At 35.9% G+C, this 23226-nt stretch overlaps 1 protein-coding gene across 1 annotated transcript in view; it reads left to right on the top strand.

Annotated features, from left to right (window-relative positions):
• Positions 1-23226, top strand: part of PARP8 (poly(ADP-ribose) polymerase family member 8) — a 170213-nt gene that overhangs the window by 114663 nt on the left and 32324 nt on the right. The window contains exons 9-15 of the mRNA XM_039234169.1: positions 684-744; positions 1068-1158; positions 6753-6819; positions 13176-13301; positions 13825-14389; positions 16028-16078; positions 16181-16276. Coding sequence (XP_039090100.1) covers positions 684-744; positions 1068-1158; positions 6753-6819; positions 13176-13301; positions 13825-14389; positions 16028-16078; positions 16181-16276 — 1057 coding nt within the window. The remainder of the gene's footprint in view (positions 1-683; positions 745-1067; positions 1159-6752; positions 6820-13175; positions 13302-13824; positions 14390-16027; positions 16079-16180; positions 16277-23226) is intronic.

Below are 23226 nucleotides of genomic sequence, written 5' to 3' on the forward strand. Positions count from 1 at the left end.
GATATGTGTATGTAGAGAATATGGAAAAACTATTGTTTTTATATTCTTTCATTAACTTTTAAAAAGTCTGCTGGTTTCCAGCACTACCTGGGCTGGAGAAAAGTTGGTTTTTAGAATGTCTTCATTGGAACATACTATTGTCACTTGCTATAATTTTGATGTATCAGGCTTGTAGAGCTGCCTGTCAGAACATAGTAACATTTAAGTGGCAGAGCATCAGGGTCCGTTTCAGAACCACTGATATTTAGCATGGAAGGAAAAACTCATGGTCACGTTATTGTGACAGTAAATTATTTCCCCACCCCTTCCTCACGTCAGAAACTCCTTTTTGTGCCTTCAAAGCAGCGCTTCTTCAGAGAGCACAGTGAAAACCAAGTGGTCATATGAGAAGATTGTTTAATTTGCCACAGAGAACTGGGAATGTTTGAAATTATGAAGCAAACAGTTCTTGAATTTATGTATGCAAATGCTTGTACATATAAATAGGAAGAGGTCTAGGTGGTATAAATAGCCACAGAGGACAACAGTCCAACTCCATGGAGTGAGTTAGTTCATGTCCCCAGTCACTTCTGAGCTGTTTGTAGAGATGAAAGATACGAGTTCGTAAGTGAATTTTTTACTTAACCTTGCACATGTTGTCTTTTAAGGGCAGTGTAAAAATTAGTGTTAATCTTTGCTTTCAGGGAATATGGAGCCATTGATGATGTAGATATTGATCTGCATATTGATGTTAGCTTTCTTGATGTAAGTATCACTTTATACAACATGATTGGTATATTTAAAACATCTATTTTTACTGTTGGAAGAAATTGAATATTTGTTTCTCTTATAAGTCACATACTGATTTTGTTAAAGTGATATAAAGAAATATTATGATTGGCTGAAGAAACAGATTATATATATATATATATATATATATAGATATTTATTTATGTTGGTTTTGAGGTAATTTGTGAACCTTAAATGATTTATGTATTTCTGCAAAATAAATTTATTTTTTTTTCATTTTGTGAAAAAATGAAGAATTTTAAAAGATGACTGATTTGTCTTTTGACATATTTGCACAGGAGGAGATTGCTGTGGCTTGGGAAGTAATTCGAACAGAACCTATAATTGTGCGACTACATTGTTCACTTACACAGTATTTAAATGGTCCAGGTTCGTTTTACTTCTGTTTATTATTTTATATATGAATTAATTGTGCATCCAGCAAAATGTTCATCTGGAAAATTATGAACATAATTGGCACCTGTCTTGATAATGGTATTTAAATATGCTTGCATCCTGACAAAGGTGGTTTATTGTTTTTATAGCTTGCAGAAGCAGAAATATATAACCTTTTAGTCTTAGATTTCAGAAGTTGACAAGCTGCTGTGAAACAAACACAATACAACCTAAAAGGGAACTTTGTATATAAGCTCAGTAAGTATATTTTGGGTTGCCCTTAGATTTAATTATTTTTGTCTCTGATTCTGAGATTTAATTTTAATGTTTACTTATCCCACCTCTGATTACTGATGAATTTAGTCTAACTATAAATATAGCCTACTTCTATTTTGAAAATGGATATCTTAGTAATATTTTTGTTTTCTACTATCATTTAAAAAAAAATTTAATGTTTATTTTTGGGAGAGGGGGAGAGACAGAGTGCAAGCAGGGAGGGCCAGAGAGAGAGGGAGACAGAATCCAAAGCAGGCTCTAGTCTCTGAGCTGTCAGAACAGAGCCCACCACAGGGCTCAAACTCACGAACCATGAGATCATGACTTGAGCGGAAGTCGGACACTTAACCAACTGAGCCACCCAAGTGTCTCTGTTTTCCAGTATCTTAAGGGACAATTTCATTATATTTCAAGTGATAACTATTTACAACAAAGGACGCCATTATTAAATCTTGACAAGACTTACAAGATTAAGATATATTTCCCATCCAAATACACATGCCTATGCATGTACTCTGGCAGGCGTGCATTTGTTCATGTGCACACACACACACATATGCTGTATCTTCTCATGTTGTTTCAGTTATATACTGCTGCACAACAAACCACCCCAAAACGTAGTGGTTTAGAACAACTTAACTGTCTTTCACTGTTCTTTGAACTCAACTGGAGTCCCCATGCCGTTGAAGTCAGATGGTAGGTGGAGCGTATGTCCGTTGAAAGGCCCTGCTGGGTTGGATGCTCAGGATGCCGGACTTTGAGCTATCTAGCAATTGATGCATGTGTCATCTTGGAGCTCAGCTGGGGCCTCTTGACTTGAGTGTTGACCTTCCACACGGCTTATTCCTGTGGTTTGGGCTTCTCCTAGCATGATGACTGGCAGTGGTCCAAAAGCAAGTGTTCCCACAGACAGCACGCAGATGTTACCTGGAAAGAGGCACAGTGAGTCTTCGCACCGGATTGTATTGATCAAAGTGTTGAAAACCCACCTAGAATCACTTGACTTATAAAGTTGTGGCCATCTTCACACGTACTTTACTGTGATGTTGGCATGTTTTCCTTAGGTGTATTAAAGAACTTATATCTACTGTTAGATAAGAGAAATATCTGACCTTTCAAGTTGATGAATATATAGGAAGGTCTCTCATTTTGAAAAAGTTTCAAAATGAGAAGAAAACTTTGAACCACTTCTTTTCTATTTTTGCATAATGATACAATGATTTCTACGTAAATAGTCAACTCTTCATATAAATAAAATATGATTTGATGCCAGCCGAAGACAAATAGATGTTACCTATTTTTATCGTGATTATGTCAAAATGCATAATTAACAAAGAAGAAAGGAATTACTCATAATCCCTCTATACTGAGAGCGCTGTAAATAGTTTGGTGTTTCTCTTTTCTGTGCACACGTGGTTTATTTTCATAAAGCTAACATTGAATTGTAGAATTATGCACCTTAATGTTATCTCATAAAACTGTCCTCAAGTCACTAAATTTCTAGAATGGAATAATTTGTAATCTCTGCACAATATTCCACCTTCCAGGTGTATTGCAAGTGTTTTTGCTGTTTCCCTAGATACTCTGCTATATGGCTATTTTTTTCTTTCTTTAGGGATTTGACATGTGGCCACTTGATTTTATTCTGATGGTGATTAGAAGAAAGAGAAACTCTAATGTCTGAACTATTTTTTTAATTATCAGAGTTAGAAATGAAATTGGGTCAGTTATCTCTACTCACTCTACTCCGTCTATGTCAGATGAGAATGTGGCATGCTTTTATGTAATCTTAGCAGTGTTACTCATTTTTTAAATATAATCTTGAGTTTTAGATAGAGATTTTTCCTTCCTAGTATCTCTTTAAAGACTTGTTATATTTGCATGATTTTATAAATGTCCTAATAATTATATCCTAATTTATATTTAGATGACTTTATTGTTCAGTACCCATTCTTTGGTATTACAACTCATCTATAATTTAGTTTTCTATTTTCATTTCTTTCCATTGATTTGCCTGTTTAAGAGTTTGTAAACCAAAAAAACATGAGGGTGATGCTTACTTTTTTCATACGTGAGAATGACTCTGTTTTGGGAATAAGATAAACTTGATCAGGTAGAAGTTGATGAGGTCATAATAGTTCCTTCAAAAAGTTGAAAATACTTCAGAGACTTCTGCTAATTTGTGTCTGAAGTATTTTAATTTTGTTTGTTTGTAAGACATCTATTTTGGTGTTAAGTTTGTGTTTTGTTATGTGTACTTATTGGGCTATTTTCTTTTTTCCTTAATGTTATCTTTTATATGTTTCTTTTTGATTGGTACACTTCAGTCTTAATTTACCTCAAGCAAGTTTTATGACTAATCCAACATTTAGACTGACCTAGTTAATAGTTCTTTTTGAAAGCATATTTTCCTAGGTTCTGGAAATGTATGAATAATAATTATTTGAGCTGGTAATATATGCCAGGGCTAATCTGACAGTATATATATATAAGTGAACAGAATGATAAGAATTAAAGAAATACACCTCCTTATCCACTTTAATATTAAAGATAAGGATTATTTTCATTGTACATGGGGAAATACACTTGAAATAAAAAGACATGAGTGTTGATTCTTATATTATGTATTTTCTTCCGAGTTGTTGTTGTCTAAGTCTAGTTTCTGATCTGAAGTACAAGGCCACTTTTAGTTTAAAGTGATAAACAACCAACATTATTACAAATGTTTTTCTTTGCAAATCATCTCATCAACAGTACCTCTACATTTACATGATCAGAGTGTTAGAATAATTTCCACGAATCTTAAGCAGCCCTCGCTGCCTTTCCAATGTAATATTTACTTTTCCATTAAAGGAAGATTTGTTTGTTGTTTTTAGTTTTACATATCAGTATAGTCCTGTATTTTTTGTTTTTTTGTGTGTGCCTAAGGTCACTAATTTTAGCTAAATTTAGTCATGAGTACTTGTTTGCTAATTTTTTTGCTTAATGGGACTTCTATATTCCACTTTATTTTCTAACTGATTATTAGTTATTATTAGAAGGCTATTTGTAATTTTTTATAAATATTAATATAAAACATTTTTAGATGGACAGAAAAATTGCAAAGGTAGTAAAGCATCCCTATACATTCCACATCGAATATGATGGCGTATTAACATCTACTAATACATTAAATGTAACTAATTGTAATAGTAACATAAGTTTTATCCTTTGAATCTTGGAACATTTTTGGAAGTAACATCCTGTTAGCTCTTTCAGTATATTCTAAAATTTGGGTAATTCAGATTTTCTGTTAATTGAGCCAATGCTTGTAACTTACATTTCCCTATAAGATTTATCATTTTGGTAAAATGTTGACACTTATTTTCTAGGCATTCATAGTATGAATAAGTTTGGGTCTTTGTATCATTAATTTGTAGAATTGATTTATATATTCTGGATAAACATTTGTATCTATCATATCTTTTTTCTCTGTGCATCTTATACAATTTCTTCCAGTCATTATTTCAGTTCTTCTAGTGCATTTTGGATTTTGTTTTAAACCAGGTCCCTTTTGTTTCTCTGCCTCAGTCTCCCCACTTTTTTCATGAAGAGATTGTGCCTTCTTAAATCTTTTTTTAATACATTTTTTAATGTTTTTTTTGCTTTGTTTTGTTTTGTTTTTTCATTTTTAAGACAGAGAGAGACAGAGCATGAGCAGGGGAGGACAGAGAGAGGAGTCACAGAATCCAAAGCAGGCTCCAGGCTCTAATCTGTCAATACAGAGCCCCACACAGGGCTCGAATTCATGAACTCACGGACTAGGAGATCATGACCTGAGCCAAAGTCAGATGCTCAACCAACTAAGCCACCCAGGTGCCCCCCCCCCCTTCTTGAATCTTTTAAGAGAGAGTACAGGATGTTCCAATTTTGTTATCTTTTTCTTTAAAAAAAATAATTCCACTGAGCTTTCAAGATGTTAGGATTTTTTATTCATTTTTTAATTTCTGTAGTCCTGAGTTTGGAACAGGTGGGATTAGAGTGATGTCCACTCTGTTCCTCACTCTGTCTGCAAGGATTAGAATGCTTTTAGGAAAGGAACTGATAGATGATTACTAATACCGGTTTTGTTTGATCAGTAGTGTTTGTGTCCCAGAATCACAGCCAACACGGGGGTGAAGCACTTGGGGATGCCAGTTTGGTTTACACTGTCGAGCATGCCTAGTCTATGAATGTCCTGTTAACAAGACAGTTCACCACCTCCACTGATCCAAACCACAGTATCTCTTGCCAGTTACTCTGATGAGTTCCAGAGTGATTTTCCTACTTGTACTGTGTTGTCTACAAAGATCCTACACTGCCACACCCATAGTCCTTCTCAGATCTCCTCTCCTAGTGTGATACCTTGTTCACTCCTCTCTGGCGCCACCGGTCCTCTTGCTGTTCCTAAAATATTGAAGCACATTTTTTTCTCAGGGGCAGTGCCCTGGTGATTTCCTCTGGCTAGGACACTTTTCTTTTTGCCATCTTGTTTAGTGTTGGGACCTATTGTGCCCATACAACCTTGACTCCCAGACCCCTCCCCTTTTTTCTTTTTCTCTAAAACCTTTACCACCATGTGGCATTCCATCTATCTAGCTTTTGCCTGTCTCCTTCCACTGGATCAAGGCTCCATGGGTGCAAGGAGATTTTTGTGTACGGTTATTTTTGTATTTTTTTTTTTTACCATTCTATCTATAGTGATTGTCACAGTGGACAGTCAGATATTCTTTAAAAACTATGAATAATGAATGGCGAATGACTTTTTTTGAGAGTTTATTAAATTCACAAAAATCATAGATATTAACTTAAAGAAATGCATATACTTGGTAAAAATACAAAGCACATGACAGGCTACCCATTGAAAAATAAGTTTCCTGTGCCTCATCATACACTGTTTTATTGTGAAAAACAAAAAGAGGTTGTGTATATATAAACATGTCTCGCATCCACTTAAAGAATCTTGTGCATACTGTCCTACACGTTGCCATTTACACTTCTATGCTTTTTGGTGATTCTTCATCATTATACATATTACACGTTTATACACACATATATTATACATTCATATATGATATGTAATGATCATGAATGATCTCCAGAATAGAACTGTGTGTATGCTATTTTTAAATATGTATATCTGTATAACTATTTACTGTGTATTATATAAGATATAAACATATACTTATATATGTTTACATACTATCGTATATCATATATATTACTTTGCAGTCTTTCCTGACTGATAGTTAAGTTTTAACTCAACATTTGACTGATTATTTTTTCCTTTGCAGTGCCCACTGTTGATGTCTTTCAGATTTCTACAAAAGAGCGATTTGGTTTGGGACATCAGCTCAAAAAGTAAGTTTCCCAAGAATAAAAAATAAATTTCTATTTTGCTCAGCCATCTCCCCCCATTCTCTTATTTAATAAGAGCTTTTTGAAGTGAGTGCCTCAAGAGAGGAGCTGCATCAGTAATTTAGCGGGCAGAGCTCACCTTTAGAACAAGGCTGCATTCCTTGTGTTTGCCTGCCCAGGTCCACTCTTCACCCTCAAACACCGTGCCCTCTTCCGTGGAGGCTGAGCTGTGTGGGTGCAGGTTCTAATATGTCGCTGCATTTCAAAGGTGACCATCAGAGGAGGAAGCAAGTATAAGAAGAAAGTATTTATTGCCTTTGGTTTCCAACCCTAAGAGGTCCCCCTGAGTTGACTAGTCCTTCAACTGAAGCTTTCTTTTCTACTCTAGGCCACATACAGTCTTTGGATGACTGACTCTCTCTTACTGGATTCTATTACTGGTTCTCTCTCCTTGCTCCTGGGGCCTAAAGGTGGTAACAGGTTAGCGGCCACCTGCCTTGGGCTATTGTACTGTCCATAGTTCCTATACCTACACTCTTGAAAACATTCCCTCTTTATTTTTTTTTTTTTAATTTTTAAATGTTTATTTACTGAAAGACAGAGACCAAGCATGAACAGGGGAGAAGCAGAGAGAGGGAGACACAGAATCCAAAGCAGGCTCCAGCCTCTGAGCTGTCAGCACAGAGCCCAACATGGGCCTCAAACCCATGAACTGCGAGACCATGACCTGAGCCGAAGTCAGATGCTTTAACTGACTGAGCCACCCAGGTGCCCCAAAAACATTCCTTCTTTAAATAAACCCTTTATTTTCTCTTTGGACCTTGACTAATGTAATGAATGAATTTATATTTTATGAACATAAAATTATCCCAGTCAAACTGACTTTTACGGCATAGTAGCATATAGTCACAATATAGATTTAATAAATCCTATCCTATATATCAGCTATAAGAATTTGTATTACTGGAGAATTCTTGAAGGATTATTTATTCTTCTGAATATGCAAATTTTAATTTGATTTAAATTTATTAAGAGAGATCGTTAGATTATTGTATGTTTAAACATGTGGTTCACACCCTACATAGTGATGGAGTTCACGTGTTCATCTGTATTTTAATGAATTTTGATTGAGCAATATCCTAAGAGAAAGTACTTTCAAACTTTTTATTCCATTGGCTAAATAAGGAATTTATTGTGATCATTTTACCTGACCATTACAGATGTAAGAGGAAACTTACGTGGGGTAGGAATCAAGGATTGTACATACTATATAGCTCGAGAATTGTCTTAAGTTTTTATGATTTTACATTGCTCAAATGTAAGTTACGTGTGAATCACATTTGAAAGGAAATTAAGGGAGTATGCTCAAATTCTTGTAGATTTCTACTGTTAGGTTTAAATATGATCATATAAAAATTAGATAATAAACCCTTAATATTTTGAGTCGAACATCTCTAAAATTAAATTCAACTTACAACATAAGTTTAGGACATCATAGAATGTGCTCTCAATAAGGACTTTTGAGTCCTTATAAAAAGAAATATAAGACTGAGAAATCTTGTTTTCTGTACTAGGATTAGGTATGTGTTTCCAGTGGAATTGGTTTTATTTCTTCAATCAGATTTGTTTTCTGTGTCGAGCCAGTGTCTTACAGGTCTTGGAGTTAAGCAGGGAGCCTGCCTCTGTGTTATGCTGTCCAAGTTGGAACATCTTTTTTCCCCCCTTCATCTGATTGTTTTCCCCTCTCACCCAGTTTTCTTATTTGTTTTTAATTTTTTTCTATTTTGATGACTTTATTATTTTAGAGCAGTTTTATGTTCACAGCAAAACTGAGAACAAGATAACAGATTTTCCGTATACCTCCTGCCCCCATACGTGCATAGCCTTCCTTTTATCAACATGTCCCACCAGAATGGTACACGTGTCACAGCCCATGAACCTATATTGACACCAGATTATCCAAAGTCCATATTTTTACTTTATGCACTTTTGTTATGCACTTAACTTTTTTTAAGTAAAATGACATTGATCCAAATAAGACAAGAATTATAAAAATGCAGAAATCGCAGAATATATAACTTTCTGCCCCTTAATGATGTCTGAGTATATTGTTTGGGCTCAGAAGAAGTGATGTGTAAATTCCAACTCTGAGAAATTAAGGGAAGTTATGCTTTATAATTGTTGTTTAAACACTTTGTAGAATATGTAACATTTTATTAATATTTCCATCTAAATGGTTAACATTTTAAAAAGGTTATTCTGCGGATATATTTTAGTTCTCTGGACAGTTTAGTATACAGACTAGAACTTTTTTTTGGTGATTCCTGATAAATTTTAATCTAATATACTTTTCCTTCATTGTAAATAACTGGGTTTGCCTGTGATCCCTTCGGGTCTAAAATTACCTGATTTTAAAAAAATCTGAACTCATCTTTACCATAAAGTAAAAGAGTAAACTAAAATATAAAGAGATTATTTTCCAGAAACATATAGCAAGTTAAGAAGGCAGATTTAAATTCTAGCCCCTTTGTCATTATTGCTCTGATTTATTCTCAGCAAATAAGGAACACATCAAACTTTTTCTGTGATTCTTTATCTAGTGTGTTTCTGGCAACTAGGCCAGCTTAACAATTGCAGTAGCAAATGCTCATGCAGTGCTTAATGTATGTCAGGCACTGTACTAAGTACTTTATCTGCTTTAACTCACTTGATCTTCACCACAACCCTGTCCAGCAGTCCTATTACTATCCACACTTACTAGGTAGGAAACCAAGACCCAGACAGATTAAGCAAGGTGCTTAGGCCGCAGTGGTAGAGTCAGAGTTTGACCCCAGATCAGTATTTTTGACCCATCCACTAATTTGCTTCTCATATATTTGTAGATACCTCTTTGCTTTATATTAGACTTGGAATATATGTTCAGCACTGAATGAATATGGGGAGAATGTGAAGGCATTAAAAGAACCTGAAAGAGGGGGCATGGAGCCTGCTTGAGATTCTCTGTCTCTCTGTCTCTCTCTGCCCCTATTCCTGGCTTGTGTGCACTCTCTCCCTCTCTCTCTAAAAATTAAAAAAAGAGCTTGAAAAAAAAAATACTGACCCAAAGCAGATGTAGTGTAGTGATCAGCCTCATTAGAATATCTATCATTCAAAGGCTGAGTGTATCAGAGACCACGGAAATAACTTTAAACTGTATGACTTTATGCTGAATTTGCATTGATCAAACTTGTTTTTAAAAGGAAAAAAGTATTGCAAACCTTTAGTTTTACCTTAAATGCATACAAACAAAACTAGGTGTGAATTCTTCATAGGTTGAGTTTGCACTTAATAAGACAAAATTCAATTTATAACTCAAGTGTAAATCAAAATGAAGTGCTCAGATTTCTATTGTAAAATCAGTACGTTAATTTAATTTGATGCATGATACGGTTTTGCTGAAGCTGTTATCACCACCACAGTCTGCATGTAGCACTGGCTTCTTGAACACTTAACCCTTTTGAAATCAGCATGAGGAAAGCCACAGTGTTGCCCTCGTGTACTCTCTCTGCTCTACTTGAACTACCTTAGGACTTTGGTTGATGTAGCTGACTGTGACATTGTCTGGTGTAATTGACCTTTGAAGTCTTTTTCTCTTCTTTTATTATCAGTCAGTGGCAACTGTAGTAGCTCTTAACTATGCTAGTATAATAGTAAACACAAACACCAGTGCGAGTACTAAAATCTCATGGCTCTCTGTTATGAGGTGGCCATTACACCAGATGTGCTCATGCATATATTTCGCATTACCATTGATGTTAAACACAACATTAACTTTCCTGTAGGACAGTTAACTCCCGCCTTTTGAATCCAAGAAAATCTAGGGATCAGGATGTCCAAGTTTAAGAATTAACTGGTTTTAGATGTTGAAGTCACACTTTAGAATGCTAATGTAATATGAAAGTTGGAACTTTAGCTACTGACTTGTTATATTTTTGTTCCAATTAAGTGTATTAAGTATTAGAAAAGCACTGGCTAGGTTTCTTAGGTTATGGTACACCAGAATGGCAATTTTTCCTACAAGGAAAAGAATCTGAATCTGCTTGGTACAAAGGGTGGTGTCAGTGGTGATTTCAGGTTAGGTAAAGGGAAATGGAAGACCCTAGTATTACTAATTACATTTAAATCTTTCTGGAATCTTGGGTGAAAAAAAATCTTCAAAAATCAAGTGTAAAACAAACATTTCCATTGGCCTGAACTCTACAGGTGAATTCACTGCAAATATGGAATCCTGTGTCATTGACTGCAGCTCTGGCTCCTTCTTCCTCACTACTTCTGTAGCCAAATTATTCCATAAGTAACTGTTTCTTCTAAACTCATCTAAGCTTGCTGACTAAAGATCTGGGTAGGAAGTCTGAGATTGTGGTTTCTGACGATGATCTGAGTTAATTTGATAAAACCTGAAGGATCTTGAGAAATCAATTGTAGTAGTGCGAAGAGTCACACCTGCCCCTTTTGTGTGATGTGTTAACACGGGTCAGTCCATATTGGATTGCACAGCTGTTGCAGCTCTGCCACTTATTAACCAGGCTATATTGGGCAGATTTCAATCTCTAACCTTATTGGTGAAATGTGTGGAATGATAGCTACTACTGTCTGGGGTGTCAAGAGTTAAAAGAAAAAAAATCTGTATGTAATCCTTGGTATATTATAAATGGTAAATATTGTACCTTTTTTTTTTTTTTTTTTTTTGCTCCAGAAGCAGTCTGTGTTAAAAATAAATGACAGGAGGTATGCCTGGCATCCAACTTTGGCTCAGGTCATGATCTCACTGTCTGTGAGTTCGAGCCCCATGTCAGGCTCTGTGCTGACAGCTCAGAACCTGGAGCCTGCATCAGATTCTGTCTCCATCTCTCTGCCCCTCCCCCACCTGCATTCTGTTTCTCTCTCTCTCTCTCCCTCTCAAAAATAAATAAACACTAAAAAAAAATTACTTAGTGGGGTCCCTGTATGGCTCAGTCAGTTAAGCGCAGACTTCATCTCAGGTCATGATCTCACAGTTGGTGGGTTTGAGCCTCACATCGGGGACTGTGCTGACGGCTCGGAGCTGGAACCTGCTTTGGATTCTGGGTCTCCCTGTCTCTCCCTCCCCGTCCCTCACTCTCACTCTTTGTCTCAAAAATAAACACTAAAAACAATAAAATTAAATTTTAAAATATCCTGAGAGCTGAGAGGAACATGAAAAATAGGCAATGTTGAATTGACTTTTGAAAGAAAATCAGAATGTTTGTTGTATATATAATGTTTACAATTTTATGTCTACTTTAATATCAGCCTTAAGGGACCCCCTGCCATTTCCACTTGAAAGGTGAGATACTGAGAAGCTGTCACAGCCTGGGAGCTTTCTCAGAAAACAGTGCTGTGTCCATGTCCATAACAGACGTTCCAGAATTCTGTGCTATAAAACAATGGTGTACGGTGCTCTCAACTAAGAGAATACTGACATCAGAGTTAGCAAACTCCTGCTTTATGACAGTAACTAAAAGTTTCTAGACAAATACACATTTTTTAAAAACCCGCACTGTATTTAAAGGTGAATGGGCTGTGCTGAAAGCTATAATTTGCTGATTATATATTTCTCCATAGAGTCAGTTTTGCATGGTTTACTTTTACTTATGGTTTTTGCAGTTTCATTTTATTTCCCTTTTTGTGAAAAAAACTACATAAGCAAATCAAGTGAAAAGAAATTGGCTTTACTCGTATCTCAATAGATAAAATCATAATTACAATCAAACATGTTTTTTAAAACTGTTTCTGGCGCCAACAAAAGAATTCTGAATTTTCTTTTGGCTAAAGAACTTCAGCCAAAGTTGTTGATCCTAAAGGTTGCCATTTTAAATCTCTCTCTCTCTCTTTTTTTATTTTGAGAGAGAGTATACATGAGCAGGGGAAGAGCAGAAAGTGAGAGAGAGAGAGGGAGAGAGAATCCCAAGCAGGCTCTGCACTGACAGCACAGAGTGTGATGCTGGGCTTGATCCCACAAACCATGAGATCATGAATGACCTGGGCTGAAATCAGGAGTTGGATGCTTAACCAACCAAGTCACCCAGGAGCCCCCAAATCTCTTTAAAAGAACATTCTTTTATCATTTATGTTATTAATCCTATTAGAGTAATTAATGAGTTTTTAACCAAAATGCAGTTGTCATAGAAATTTTCTGTATGTTTTCCCACATTTGGAGACATCTTGTATGATTCTAAATTAGAATCTCACCAATTACCGTGCATTTATTTTCCTTTGAGAAATACATGCTGTACATAATACAGAAATCTCGTGTTAAATCACCTTGGAACTGTGATAACCGACTTACTTTGGATTGACAGAATCATGCAGACGTTTGTTACACAGCAGTGGAAACAGAGCAAAGAAAAATCCAGTTGCCTGCACAGTAAGAAGTTGTCTGACAAGAAGGTGAAATCTCCCCTACATTTATTTACTACCTTGCGCAGGTAGGTAACAGATGACTTCACCATTGTCTAAACGTGGTTATGGTACTTCAGAGCATTCTCTCCATAGTCTTGGCATCCGTTTATTTTCTGTGTGACTTCAAGGAACAGACTGTTATGGCCATTCCATCAAAAACATAGATATTCATTTCTACATTTAGAGTTTTTGTTCTCTTAAGATGAGTTAAATGTACTAAAATGGCATTCTATGTTTTCTAATCACACAGAGTTTTCTGTACGAAAATTGGTTCTTTATAGAGCTCTAGCATAGATAGGAGGGGCAAAAAAAAAAAAAAAAAAAAAAAAACCCTGAGAATCTTGTTTTGCTTTCTAGGAAAAAATATAATTCGATTCAATCCACCCGATCCCCCTACACATACTGTTGGTTTCCATTTGAGCCGGATGGGCTGTATGAAAGCGAGGCGGTATTCGTAGCAGAGTTGAGCTGATAGAGCCTCACAGGTGCCCCCCGTGGTGTGTAATACTCACGATCTGCCCTGTTATTAATTGTTGTTCGATTTTGAAGGTCGCCAAGTTATCCTCCCCCTGGTTGTGGTAAAAGCAAATCCAAACTGAAATCCGAGCAAGACGGGATCTCCAAAACCCATAAGCTGCTGCGGAGGACTTGCTCCAGCACCGTCAAGACTGAGGACGTGTGCGCCACCAAGTCGCACAGGACCTTCGGTCGCTCCCTGTCCAGCGACCCCAGGGCTGAGCAGGCCGTGACGACAATAAAGTCGCACAAACTCTTGAACCGGCCCTGCTCTGCAGCCGTCAAGCAAGAGGACTGCCTCACGCTGAAGCCGCATAAACTGTTGACTCGCTCTTGTTCGGGGGACCCGCGATGCGAGCACAACAGCAACCTGAAGCCCCACAAACTGCTCAGCAGGTCTTACTCCAGTAATCTCAGAATGGAAGAGCTGTACGGACTGAAAAACCACAAACTGCTCAGCAAGTCCTACTCCGGCGCTCCCAAGTCATCCAAGGCTGAGCTTTTCAAGGAACCTGCCGCAGAGGGCAGGAGGCTCTCTCTTACCTCAGGGCTCATTGGTATATTAACACCCTCTTCGTCGTCATCTTCCCAGCCTGCTGTGCGTAAATACTTTCATCTTGAGTTCCTAAGCGTTAGCTGAGGTGCAGGAGGCATTTTTGTTTTGTAAGATCTGGTAGAGGAAAGAAGGTGTTTTTTTGTTTCTTTTTTTTTTAATTTCCTCTTTTTGCTTTTTGGATATTATTTGGCATACCAGACATGGGCAACTGGTGCTGGAATGTTCGTTTTGATTCTGAAAAAAATAAATATAGCTCTTGATTTAAGGTCTAGTCCAAATTCCTGTCATGGTCACGAATGCTGCTAAAAATGGAAGGAGGCCCATTGGATCCACAAGGCCTATCCTTTTAAGCATACATAGCGTTTTAATGTTTTATCAAGTAGGTTTATCTGTTCTCTCGTTTTCTTACATAAGTAATGGAGGACAGAGTTTGTCTAATAGTTAAATGCAGAGTAATGTCCTTCCTGTTATATATATAATATATATTTAAGTTTATGTCTAAACTATGTATATATAAGTAAATTTGTATACATAAATATAGGTATATAAATATATATATATATGAGGAAAACTTTGCCTGTGAATTGTAACTTGTAAAGAAAAGAAACATTTGCATATCCCACAGCTTCACTTAAAGCTTCTCTCAGTGTCTGCTTCATAAAACTGAAGTCACTTTGTCCTGAAGTTTTTTGGGGGAGATGAAGCCAGGAGGTAATTGTATTAAAACTTAAGCCCTTTGGGTAGAATTTATTGGGAGTCGGTCTTACACAAAATTTACCTCTAGAATGATCACCATTACGGCCAATTTCAGATAAAGAAACAAATCTATCTTATGCATATTAATTACATAAGATAGTTGATTAAAAATGTTTTGTTTTAGTAAGCATGAGTGTATGTTGAGGCAAGGGTATATTTAACTCTTAACCATTAATATGGATACAGCTAGCAATAGATGAAATTGAAAAAAATAAGAGACATTTTCAGAAAGTTGTGCTGCTCTTGTATATATTTATTCCTAAAATTACACTGTAAGCGATATCATAAAATTATATTTGTGTTAAGAAAATGTATTTAAGTATGTTGATAATTTTAGGTGGACATCCTTAAAAGCCCATTTCTTAACAGAAGTAAACAATAAGGGCATACAGAGAATAATGTCAAAGTGGTACATACTAGAAAGTTTCCCATGGTAGTTTCACCTAAGAAAGAAAATATCACATATTCTGTAAAAGAAAATGTCTTACTATCTTCCTGTATGATTAAGCCTAATACAGTACAATAGTTAGTGTTTGTTGTACCCCTTCAGTAGCTGTCAAATTTGTCCTTGGAAGAATAATTCTCATTGTAAAATGGGATTCAAGTAGTCTAAATGAGGAGGTGGGAGCATTTGACGATGAGTACTAGAGGAAACAAGCTTTTGTAACCATTTAAAAATACCATTTTTACTAGAGATCAGAAACTAAGAATACTGTTCATTTAGCTTAGACAAGACGCAGTAGTGATGGCAGAAAGTATATTATAATAAAGAAATTCTCAAGTCTGGATGTCATAATCACTGATTTAATTCCTGTAACAGGTGATCTTAGATAACACTTGTATTCACTGTTGCAAAAAGTCAAAGGCTGTAATTTATATATTCTCCAAGTTAAAAAAATTATTCTTTTACTTTTCTTTTTATAGCCAAATGGTGCCAAATGCATTCCAATACGAGACCGTGGCTTCCTAGTGCAGGTATGAGCCACGCCATCCATTGCAGAAGTATTTTAGATTTTGATGGGTTTTCAAATTATTTATGGACTTGACTTCATTATTTCTCTTTATTGCTTTATCCAGACAATTGAGTTTGCTGAGCAGCGGATCCCTGTATTGAATGAGTACTGTGTGGTTTGTGATGAGCCACACGTGTTTCAAAATGGCCCCATGCTTAGGGTAAGTTCTCATTGATAGAAAATCAGTGTTGATATAGAATATAAATGAAAAATGTTAAGATATAAAAATAAGTAAATAACTTCATTTATAGTAAATGCTCTCCTACTGAGCATATTATTTAATACACACAGTGGTATAATTTTGACAAGTGAATCACTATTTCTGAAGAAGTCTGTGAAATAGCAAATAGTTTCACATTAGCAAAGTATTTAACTGTGTGTCTTATATGTGCTTATCTATCATCTTTCTTTGCTTCTATTTTTTATCTATCTGTACCTATATTAATATCAACAAATGCAGATATAGATGGATAGAGAGATGAATATAGATATAGGTGTATATATGTAAGCTTGGAAACAGTGTTTCTTCAAAACTACACAATTTAAGATGCTTAAAGGATAGGGGTTAGAAGAAGTATATAGTAGTATACATAGAGTCAGAATTAAGGTTTCAAAAAATGCCAGCTCACTGACATTTTGGGGGGCATTATTGAAGGAGTATATAGAAATAAGAGTCAATGTATATATGTGCATTTGGGGAGGAATTATGCAATTTCAAGGGATTTTTTTTTTGCAGTCTTTAAATTGAGATAAAATTCATGTAGCATGCAATTCACTATTTTAACGTATACAGTTCAGTAGTTTTTAGCATATTCATAGATGTTGTGCCACCATTGTCACTGTCTAATTCCAGAACATTTCTATTAACCCCCAAAAAGAAGTCCATAACCATTAGCAGTCATTCCCAATTTTTTCCTCCCATCCTCCTCTGGCAACTGTTAAGTTATTTTCTGTTTCTATGAATTTGCCTATTCTGGACATTTCATGTAAATGGAACCATACATTTTGTGGCCTTTTGTTCTTGGTATTCTTTCACTTAATAGAATGCTTTCAAGATTCATCCATATAGTGTGTATCAGTACTGTATTCTTTTTTTTTTTTTTGGTGTAATAATATTGCATTATATGGATGTAGGACATTTAATGGATATCATTAAATGATATCTTTTCATCACTTCATGGAATTGCTGGGACACATGTTAACTCTGACTGTTTGAGGAACTGCTAAACTATTTTTGACAGTGGCTATACCATGTGTATTCCCGCCAGCAATGCAAGATGATTCCAGTTACTCCACATCTTCTCCAGCACTTGTGATTCTCCTTTCTCATCCCCCTAATAGCTATCCTAGTGTGCGTGAAGTGGTATCCAAAGTGGTTTGGATTTGCCCTTTCCCTAATGATTCGTGTTTTGAGCATTTTTTCATGTGCATATTGGCCATTTATACATCTTTTTGGAGAAATGTCTGTTTATATCTGTTGCCCATTTTTTAATTGTATTATTTCTTTTTTGTTGTTTTTAGAGTTCTTTTTTTATTTTTAAGGTTTATTTTATTATATATTTTGAGAGAGAGAGAGAGAGAGCATGTACTCATGCAGGGGAGGAGCAAAGAGAGAGAGGGAAAGAGAGAATCAGTCCCAAGCCACCTTCATGCTCAGCATGGAGCCTGATGCAGGCTCAATCCCATGACTGTGAGACCATGACCTGAGCTGATCTCCAGAGTCAGAGCTCAACCAACTGAGCCATCCAGGCGTTTTAAGAGTTCTTTATATATTGTGAATACTAGACTTTTATTAGATACGTGATTTGCAGATATTTTCTCATATTTTGTGGTTTCCTTTTCACTTTCTTGATAGTGTCCTGTGACACACAAAGATTTTTAATTTTAATGGAGTTCATATTTATCAATTGAACTGTTGCCTAATTAAAGTCACAAAGATTTACACTCAATTTCCTTTTAAGTGTTTTATAGTTCCTGTCTTACAATTAAGTCATTGATCCTATTTGAATTGATTTAAAAAAAATTTTATTTAATGTTTTATTTATTTCTGAGAGAGAGAGAGGCAGCGTGAGCAGGGGAGGGTCAGAGAGAGAGGGAGACAAAGAATCTGAAGCAGGCTCCAGGCTCCGAGCTAGCTGTCAGCACAGAGCCCAATACAGGGCTCGAACCCACAAACCGTGAGATCATGACCTGAACTGAAGTCGGATGCTTAACCAACTGAGCCACCCAGGCGCCCCTGGACTAATTTTTGTATATTGTGAGGTTGGGTTTTATGAGACTGACGCGCTGCCTACTGCGCTAAAAGAGGCAGGTGAGGTTGGGTTTTAAATTCATGCTTTTGTGTGTCGTATCCAGTTGCCTCTGCACAGTTTGTGGAGAAGACCTTCTTTCGCCTTGAATGATCTTGGCACCCTGGTGAAAATCATTTCACTATAGATGTAGTGGTCTGTTGTCAGACTCTTAATTTTATTCCACTGGCCTGTATATGTGTTCTTGCACCTGTACCACACTGTCTCGATTACTATGGCTTTGCTTTCAGCCTGTAGGCAAGCAGTGCGAGTCCTCCCACTTTGTATTTCTTTTATAAGATTGGATTTCACTATTTGGGGTCCCTTCTGTAGGTTTCTGTATGAATTCTGTATTTCTGTATGAATTCTAAGGTCAGCTTGTCCATTTCCGCAAAAAAAAAAAAAAAAAAAAAAAAAGAGGCAGTCGGAATAGGTTTGCACTGGATCTGTAGGTCAATTTGGGAAGTATTCCTGAGCTAACAAAAATTGTAACCTTTCCAATCCATGAGGAACACAGGAAATTTTTCAATTTATTTAAATCTTTTAAAATTTCTTTATACCCTACTTTGTTCGAGTCTTGCGCTACCTTGGATAAATTTATTTTTAAGTTAGTTTATTCTTTGTGATGCTCTTCTAGTCAACATTGTACTAGAGGTTACAGACAGGGCAATTAGGTAAGAGAAATTATTAGAAGGTATCCAGGTTGGGAAGGAAAAATGAAAATGAGCTTTGTTTGCAGATGACGTGAGTGCTGTGTGCTAGGCACTATGTATAGATTATTTTGCATATTGCTTCCTTATTTGATTTTCACAGAACTCTTGTGGTTTGTGTGTTACTGTGCTCATGGAACAAATAAGGGGATTAAGATTGTAGGAGGAAAAGCAATTTGTTCAGCGTCACCCAGCAAATTTCGGTAAAAGCTGGACTTTGAACCTAATTCTGCCTGATTTCAAAACTGCTTCATAAATGCTTATTGAAAACTTTATAAGTATAAGGCACCATGCTAGATTCTGCTGTACTTTTTAAGAGAAATTTGTCCTGTTCTTGGGAATATAAGTTTGAACAGACGAATTACAAAGCCTAGAAAGAGACAGTTCTATTAGAACTTGTTTGCATTTCAAGATTTAGACTTTAAAAAAAACATAGAATAGCCATTTATGATCATGATCATCTGTCTAGCTGTGTATTTGTTTTTATTTTACTTATTTATGGGAAACCTATATAAAAAGTTTCTCTTGCTACTCATACACTATTTTTTATCAGTTAGCTTTTCTCTCAAAGAGATACAGTGTTATTATGAAACCCAAAGTAACTAAATTAGCATTTGTTTATTAAATATTTGTGCAAGTTTTTTATTTTTGTGTGATACCTGGGAACGTGTAGTTACAGTGAACATAAGGAGAATTTTTTGGTCACATACGTCCCTTTATCCCATTCAGGAGGTCAGTTTTTATTTTGTTAGTGTTCATCTGTGGATCCCGATCCACGTTGTTTGATCTATGGCAATGTGATCTTTGCTCCAGAAGATAATAGTAATGTTAGGTCCTTTTTATGTGATCCTGTGTTGAAAGTGTTTTCATTGGATTATTTAATTGAATCCTCATCATAACCCTATGAGGTGGGTATTATTATTACCCCTGCTTTACCCATGAGGAAAACTGCAATTTATTTAATATCAACACTGCTAGTGAGTGATATAGACAAGATTTGAGGCCTGGGAGAGGCACCATGGCCACAGTTCTGAATCGTGTACTTGACTCACGTACTTGAACTGACTACTTTTACATCCTCGAAATTTACTAAATATTTCCTTGGGAATTTGCTCTTTATAGTTCAGTTACTGGCAGTTCATTCCAATAGTAAGTGATAGAAATATCCTAATTGCTATTAGTATTCTCTGTGCCTTGCTCCCAATTTTGTTTTACTTTACCTATTTTATTCTGCACCAGTGAAAGCTGGCTGTTTCTTTCTAGAAGTGGATGTGCCTTTGTAAATTACAATGTTTTCTAAATAAGTATAGCTAGCTATTAGCTGGTTTTTATTACTGTGATTCAGACTGATACCTAAGGAAATCAGAAAACTTACTTGGGTTTCTTAAATAGCAAGATAAATGACAGATGAAATCAGATCAGGAAATGAAAGTCAAGGAAATATCTGATCTTCAAAGGAAGAGAAGTAAACAGAAAGAACTGCCTCTTGATTGTCTTAGACAATGCCTCAGCCTCAATCAATGCCTGAACCTCAGTCAGGCATACTCACTTATTCTGTGTCTCTCTGATATTTACATTGTAGTATGTCTCACTGTAATTTTAATAGATATGTATAAAATTATTACAAATAAAAGTTCTTGTGGGGTATAAATCATTCAAATGACTCGTTGACCATTTAGTCAGTCCAAATGATACATTACAAGCTGCAGTAACTCCCAGAGATGTAAAGAGGATAAATTATATCCCTCTTGGTGATTAAACAGGTTAGATAAAACTCGGGGTTCCATAGAATTCCCTGCCTAATGTGCATCATGTTTGTTAGATTTTTCTCTTTCAAAAGCCAAACTCTGCTTTATATTTTTTCCTCTTTTCTCTAAGCATGATTATTTATTGAATTATGTAAGTCCTCTTTTAATACTATTCCCCAGAGGTGCTAACATTTTGGTCACTACTTGTACTAGTCACTGTACTCAGAGGTCCGGGTAAGGATGTCATACTTTCTGCAACACAGGTAACTACACTACTTAATTTCTTTAGAAATACCACAAGGCTCCACTTACCTCTTTTGTTCACGAAGGTTGTAAATACCACTACCCAAGTGTGAGGCCTGACTTATAATACTTTAAATCAGCATAAAATTCATATTAACATCACAAGGATTATCTAATCCTGGATTTTCCTAGATTTTCCATTTGACAATGCAGTTTGGATTATCATCAGAAAATCAAACCCAAACCACATCATTGGTTCTGTACATCTTAGAATCAACCAGAGTGTTAATGCAGCAAACTTTATTGGGATGCTTTAAAATGCTTTAAAATGACTTCATCAAGAATTTTTGGAAAACACGAAAACAAGGACTTATTGCCAGACTCACCACTGCTTTATCGGCCCCTAAGTTCCTAGTGCCCTTGCCTTGTTATACTAGCTCTGAACACCGTGAATCGGTGTAACTGTTTGTCTTTGAACCCTGCATAAGGGCTGCTGAACTGGGCTGGAGAAAACCATGGACTGGTTGTGTGGGTTAGTGTCCCTGCAATTAGAAGTTTTTATCACTGATACTTGGCAATCATTCTGTGTGTCCCTGGCTAGTAGACTTTCCCATTTCCCCGATCAACATGTGATATGAAAAGTATGATCTCATTCTCTTCTCCTGTCGTGTGGAAACGTTGCAGATTGCTTGCTCTGGACCGATTCTTTAGGCCTGAGATTCTGCTTCATCGTTCAAGAACAATGCCCAATCCTACTAAAGCAAAGTCATCTGAGAAACCCCAGAATCTATATTTTTGTGTATCCAGCTTTGCTGTGGAACTTAGACAGAGTAGAAGAAATTGATTTTAAAGCTCAAATAACAACTTTAGTTATAAGAGACTTAGAGAAGCTTAAACAGGCATGGTCCTATCTGTCTTGATCTCTGTGATCCTGTCCTGTCGTTTTTAATGGACAGTTCCTCCCTCTAACCCCACCCTGCCCCCCCCCCAATGTGTCTCTCTTCTAAGCCATGTAAAGAACCTGAAGCATGAACTATAAAATCAGAAATACAAAGAGCTGAAGTCTTGTAGGTTTCGAGTTTCTAGTAGATATTCTTCATTATTCTCACATATTTTCAACACTAAATTTTTTTTAATTTTGAATTTTTTTTTTACACCACTCACTTCTTTTTTAGCAAGAACAGTTTTAACAATAAATTAAGGTTTGGATAAACTGTAGATACAAAAAGAAAAACACAACTTCATAATAAGCCTCAATGAAAATTTTTATTAAACACCTGTTTTTGTACACACATTGGGTTCCAACAAGTAGAAGACATGGCTTGTCCAGGTTACCTAGTGTTAATATTGAAACAGGTCTGTATTCCTCAGAGATTTTGTCAACCTAATCTTACTTGGGTCTCTTTCTCAGTCCTTTGATCAACCTGATGCGCTAGATGTGATTTTTTTTATCCCTGTTTACAGATAGGAAAACTGAACTGTACACATGTGCCCCAACTGGAATAGGAATCTATTTATCTGTTTATCTGTTCTGTATATTGTGCTTACCTGAAAATTTTTGTTTAAACAGAAAGAAGATGGCAAGAAAAGGTTTGAAAACCACTCACCTGCACCATGCCAAAAATAAATACACAGCTAGATTCCCTTGAGGTGTATCATTTCTGTTTTTAGTGGGAAGTCATTTAAATTCATTGAAAACACAAAGTTTCTACAATACAGTTAGGTTCTAAAATATTCTTTAGGGCTTACCCATTTTTGAAATATGTTTTCACTGCTCACATTTAAGTTGTTTTGATTCAAACAAAATTTAAAATGCATTTGTCTTGGGTTAAAAACTTTGAAAATAAATCTCAGGGACGTATAAAATTCTCCATGTGTTTAAGTGGCGCATAATGAATGTTATATTGAAAAAAAAAATGATGTATGTGCAGTGGTGAGAATGACTTGTCATGGTTTTACAGCTTAAATTATAAGAACTAATTGTTTGAGGGCAATATAATAACATTAAGAATACGTAATATTTTGCAAATGGAAACTTACTGAATGTCAACTGAAAAATGAACTCATAAATGCTATATATATTTGGTTTTATTTAGGCATATACATTTGTATTAAAGTATG

Source organism: Hyaena hyaena, unplaced genomic scaffold (assembly GCF_003009895.1).
Source record: "Hyaena hyaena isolate Hyena2069 unplaced genomic scaffold, ASM300989v1 scaffold_83, whole genome shotgun sequence".
NCBI classification, from domain to species: domain Eukaryota; kingdom Metazoa; phylum Chordata; class Mammalia; order Carnivora; family Hyaenidae; genus Hyaena; species Hyaena hyaena.